This window comes from Poecilia latipinna, unplaced genomic scaffold (assembly GCF_001443285.1).
Source record: "Poecilia latipinna isolate Pla-1442-1.1 unplaced genomic scaffold, P_latipinna-1.0 Scaffold1082, whole genome shotgun sequence".
Classification (NCBI taxonomy): domain Eukaryota; kingdom Metazoa; phylum Chordata; class Actinopteri; order Cyprinodontiformes; family Poeciliidae; genus Poecilia; species Poecilia latipinna.
Window position 1 is genome coordinate 182324 of NW_015113698.1, and position 6066 is coordinate 188389.

Below are 6066 nucleotides of genomic sequence, written 5' to 3' on the forward strand. Positions count from 1 at the left end.
GTGCCTCTCCTTACTGATATCACATGCGATATGGAGAAAAAGAGCAAGACATAACAGCATATAAAACAAAAAAAAAAGTTTTCTCTTTTTTAATCTCCGACATTTCTTTCTCTTTTTGTGTGAATTGAAATTAATAGAAATGTACGTCTCACTATGAACAGCGCCGACACGTTTCAAGTGTGAACCCCAGCAACGCTCTCAGATTACTCAGGACGCGCATCAGGAATTCGCCAGTCTCCAGGGTGGCTGAGAAAAGCGCTGGATCTCCCTTCCCCCTCCCTGCCTGCCTCCCACTCTCCCCCCTCTGAGTGTTTCAGGACCGTGGATTTACTCTCCTCACTGCTGCGCGCGTCAACAAGCGGACTCCTTCAGCCCGGGACGAAGCCCCACGCAGCTGCTGTGGTTCCTCAGTGCAAGAGACTGCACAGACAGGAGTGGAGCGCCTCTCTCTCTCTCTCTCTCTCTCTGTCTCTGTCTCTCTGTCTCTCTCTGCTGGGATATTCACCTCCAGTGGACTAATCTGAGAAGGATCGAGCCCTTCCCCGCGATCATGACCCATTAGTTGATGGCTCCAAGTGTCGTTCTGAGGAAAACCAAACTTGTATAAATCCCGAACGCACCCACCGCCAGCGGTTTTAATGTGTTTTATGTGTTTGCGCTCCACAGTAAGGTAAACTGGCACATTTTCACCGTGCCTCGGCGTGTGGTTTTATCCCGTGGATGCGGTCGTCGGGGTCGTTGTGTGAGCCCAGCAGGAACAACCTGTCATAGGGCATCATGGTTCCTCTGCTTCTTCGCATGCGGACGAGGAACATCTCACCGGAGATGCTGATTTTTCTGCCGATTTTGTGTTTTTTGCCTCTGACCGGAGCGGCTCCTTCTCTGGCCACCGAGCAGCTGGACACGGGGGTGGTAAGTTGACGTGACTATTTTTTTCGCGGAGGTGGGAAGTTTTGCTCTTTGAGGCTGAACGAAGTTGAATCCAGTGCAGTTAAAAGTGTTAGATGTGCAGTTGCCATTACTTTCAGATGTCGCTCTCTGATCCCCGCATCAGACCGTCTCTGCATCGGTGGGGGATCTTTGCCTTACGGGCTGCTTGAAAGAACTGAGGGGATAAAAGTGATTTCTTCAGTTCAAATCACGGTTCATGTAATGGCTTCCAGTGAATAAATGTAAATATATTTATTTGCCTAGGCGGGATATCGACCTCCCCCACAGCATGCTGACATAGTATATATACCCTGCAGTGATGAATTGCAATCGGGGCTCACTTCCAGCTCAAAGACGCCCCAAGCCAGAGGGCGTTAAAGGAACATTTATCTCAACAGTTCAAGCGGTGTTACTGACAACGAGGTGCGATAAAGTATTATTTGATGACAATTTGGCTCTGAAATAGATTAGATTTTGTGATTTACAGGTTGAAGTCTGGAGAGTGTAACTAATTTCATTCACATTCCTGTACAACATCCCAAAAGGATATTATTTTTATTAAGTTATTTTCTTTAAAAAGTACTAAGTTGTTTCACTTTGTATCTGAAGTTACTTGTATAGAGGTATGAGAAAGCAAGCTTGTAATGAGTGTTAGTAGTTTAATGGACAGCTGTGGTAATTGAGATGCACCAATTAATGAACAGAGATCGGAAATATCCAACTTTCGCATGACTGACTCTGATGGTGACTGACAGTTGAAAAATGTTAATTTTAATTTCCATTCATTCATTATCGTGTATTCCTTTAAGATTGGGTAAGGAGTGCTAACAAGTCCAGTCCTTGGAAGGCCTCTCATCGTCTTTCTAATTTGCAGTTTCCTCTAATTTTCAGGGACGAGATTCAAGTCCAGACAACACAATGTTAATATTATTATTCTAAGTCAGAATATTTTGTATATAGTTGAAAGAATGTTTTAGACCTAGATTGCAAGTGCAGTGGTATGAATAGTTTTGAACTTAACCAGGTAGCTCCTTCAGCCTGAAAAACATCCAAAGAGAGACTTTCAGGAGAAATACTATTTAAATGTACAAACCAACCCAACTGACTCCTTTCAATGCAGAGGAGCAGAGGCTCGGCTCCAAACTCTCCAGGGATATGGAGCGGCTCACTCCGTCTCCAAAACAAATTGTTGCCCCCCTATTCCAGAAGCTTATTTAAACAATTTGTATTTGGGATATGGTTACAGAAACTTACGGTCACTTGTGAACAAGACACCACTTGTGAACTTCTCTGCTCAAGGCAGAGATTGACCTCTGATCTGGATGGAGCAGTCCATTTTTATTTCTTTTTTTTTTCCATTTGAGGACCATGACGTTAATTTTTTCATCCTGGCCAATTTGCACTTGTCTGCAAACTGCTCCAGTGCAAACTGAAGGTCATGGCTTGTTGATGCCAATGGAACCCCTACTTACAAAGTGCAAAGATGAGACCTTAAGTTTTATATTAGGGGCACATACATTGGTTAAATAAACAAGGTAATCTGGTCATTTCTTCTGTTTCTTCTGGATTCAAGTCTATATCCTTTATTTAAGAACTCACAGTGCATTGTTTTTCATTTATTTGATTGCATTGGTTGAAACTGGAATTGGCAGGTCAGACCTCAATAAAAGCCAGAAATATTTATTGGAAGAGAAAAGCCTCATCTTTGCATTTTTAATTGAAACCTCTTGATACAACATCTTAATTTTGTTTTTTGACTAGAGGGATTGTCTTATAATTCTGTACCATGAAAATGACTCATTTAACACACACTCCCTCCTCAAATCACTGTTGGATTCTTGTTTCTCGTCTTCTTGCCTCTCGTCTTCTCCCATTCTTGTCAACTGATGACAACCCAGCTGTCATCAGCCGCAGGGCTGGATTTGTATCGTACTTTAACTGGGGATGTATTTTTGATGGTGGACCCGCTTCCATAATCCCAGTCAAGGAGAGCTGATTTGGGAAAAGTCATTCATCTTCTTCTGTTTACCAAACCTGCAGACATGACTTGACGACTTGACCACAATTTCACACCATTGAGGATTACATTGTGCTGCGCAGAGCCATCTTCAAAGATTTTCAGAACTTTCAGTCATGCTTGCCGTTTAGCCCACATGTGAGATCATTAACCAAAAACTGTATCTGGCTATATGTATAGTAAGGAGAAAAATAGAGGAGAAATGTTTAAGAGCAGTAGCTGTGAGACCTGACTCCTGACACAACCAGAGATTTATAAAAGCTCTTTATTTTAAGCAGTTGCTACTTGTATTTTGCTATTGTGATGAAACACTTGTAAAAAAAATTCAAGTATGAAAAACTAGAATTTTTGCAGGCATCAGGTAGATGGTGTAATTTCTGCTCTGGTTCTGACCTGCATTTTCACTGTGATACACATGGGATATTTTGATTAAAAAATAATACATTTCTATCACAAACTGTGGTTGTGTAAAGCATAGCAGCAGTACTAAACTGAAATAGCCAAGACACTCAATTTTCTACTTGCATTCTGTCCATGCTTTACTCAGGAGAGTTTAACTGTACTGCAGTAATGTAGAAGTCAAAAGGTTATTCTGAGGGAATTGTGTGTTATTTCACTCAAACTCTGGAAAGCGTTTACTTTTCTCACAATGTCCTTTGGCCTTACAAAGTCACCTGAATCTAATGATACATACGTAATTGGTGATAAAAAGTCAAACTCCTGATGTGAATCTGTAATTCATCTGATGTCTGATACAGATACAGGAGGAACATTTAGAGGAAATGGTTATTGGTTTACATAATAACAGGTTCCACTGATATTAGCCTGCATTTTGTGCTGAGTAGATACAGAAAAAAGATCCCTCATACAGAGTATGCATGTAGAAACGGTGGAGAGGAAAGACTCTGTTATTGTGTGTGCATGTGCACACCGATTGAAACACATTGATTTTAATTTGGGTCCATTTTGACCCAGTTATGGGAGAGTGTAGGGTCCAGTCACTCATGCATCTGAAGGTTAACAATTGCTAACTCCCTTATCCTGACATGTTTACGTCCTCTTGCAACTATTTATTGGGTTGTTGGTTTGTATGAGGCAAGTTGCAAGAAGCACCTGTCCATGTTTTTTTAGGAACTAAAACCAGTAGCTTAGATTAGCTTGCAGCCTCAGGCAGCTGACTGTGTTGCACTGTGACTTTAGTTTTTATTTTATCCTTTCTTTTACAAGGAATATTTTTTTAACTCCTTACACCTAAAATATATATTTTTTAATTTTATGGAAGCACTAAAGATGCTCTTTTTAGATTATTTCCTATCAAATAGACTTTTAAAATGATACGTTTATCTTTGCTTTTGACCAATTTAGAAATATTTGTCATGGGTATTTGTTAAAAAGCATTCAAATATTATTTTGTTTTTAACATATGTTTCAATTATTTAGGTTACTGCACAGTGGCGCAGTTGGTAGAGCTGTTGCCTTGCAGCAAGAAGGCTCTGGGTTCAATTCCTGGCCCCGGTTGGAGTTTGCATGTTCTCCCTGTGCATGCGTGGGCTTTCTCTGGGTACTCTGGTTTCCTCCCACAGTCCAAAAACATGACTGTCAGGTTAATTGGCCTCTCCAAATTGCCCCTAGGTGTGAGTGTGTGTATGCATGGTTGTGTGTCTCTGTGTTGCCCTGTGACAGACTGGCAACCTGTTCAGGGTGTACCCCAACTAAGGGACAAGGGTGTAAAGAATAGATGTTCACTTTCTGCTAAGAGAGAAACAAACAATGGCTGTTTTTCACAGTCTCTGGTCCTTTACTGACATGCTCAGATATCACGATTCTTTCCCAGGAACTTTAAAAAAAAAATATGAAAAGATTTTCTGTCAAAAAACATATTTTAGCAATTGTCAAAAGAACATTTTTGTCACTTTTTCCCTTTTCTTACTTTGTTATATATTTCATCTCCAGCTAGAAGCTACTATGTTTACTTAACATTCATAGTTTGTAGTGTGAGGGTAAATACTGTTTATTTTATCAAGGACAGACAGGTATGTCTGCTGTTGTTGTTGTTTAGAGAGTTTACTGTGATCATGGGAGCCAGACAAGCTGACTGACAGATGTGCGCCCTTCTCCCCTGCGACCGGCTGATTGACTTTTAAATAAGACTTTCTCCCACATTGATGAAATTGCTCTCAGCTGTTGAGAACAGGTGGATAATTGGCTGTCGAGGGTTTCAGTGGCCTATTGCATCTCAGTCCATTTGTGTTCATAACTGCCATGCATTTGGGACTCAGCCGGCGAAAACAGTCGTCTGCCCGCGGAAGCGTGTCCTGATGTTCAGTTTTGTTGCTCCACAGTCCTGTCACACTTCAAAGCCCTGACAAGGCATTTAGCTGAGCTACAGCACTAGATGTCCCCCCGTTTTAACCACTGTACTCAGTGACCATAATTAGCTGTGCTGTAAACTTCAGTGTGGTTTTGAGGCATCCAGTTTCCAATTTTACATAGATTCAGCCTTGAACATGACTGCAAAGCACCAATTTTGCAATATAGCCTTTACAGCAGCTTCCATACTGCAGCTACAATGTAATCACCTCTATGTGTGCTCCATTTATAATGTCACTTAATCCTTCAGGGCGATCTTCAGTACTAATTTAGAATGAGTGACTTGACTTCCTTTTTGCCTCCAGAAACATTGCTGCACTTGTTGTAGCAGCAAACATGGATATCAGCACAACACAACTGTAGAAACAGAACAGAAGTTACAAAATATTTGCTGCTATCTTGTTTGCCACAAGGTTTTTATCCATCATTCTGTCCTCTCACAAAGGTGCCAGAGGTGATAGAATTTCATCTCAAAAGCAACAAAAAATGTGATTTGTAAGCTCTTTAAACCTCTTTTTTTTTCTTTTTTATCACTATGGAATGTCACCACCAATCTACATGAGCTTTAGCAGCTCAGCCACTAAAAATATGAATCAGATGTAGGCATAAACTGGCCATTTATGTCCTCGAAAGGCAGAATGTGAATGCATGGCACCTAAGCGATTGTACACTCTAAAAAGTGTGTTTGGGCTGCAGTTTATCTTATGGACTTATTTACATTAATTTCACTTAATTCTTTTGCTTTTGCT

General features: G+C 40.9%; 1 protein-coding gene across 1 annotated transcript in view; it reads left to right on the top strand.

Annotated features, from left to right (window-relative positions):
• Window positions 1-270: 270 nt before the first annotated feature.
• Window positions 271-6066, top strand: part of LOC106959453 (matrix metalloproteinase-17-like) — an 89627-nt gene continuing 83831 nt past the window's right edge. Inside the window, exon 1 of the mRNA XM_015052028.1 lies at window positions 271-912. Within this exon, the coding sequence (XP_014907514.1) occupies window positions 778-912 (135 nt within the window). The 5' untranslated portion in view covers window positions 271-777. The remainder of the gene's footprint in view (window positions 913-6066) is intronic.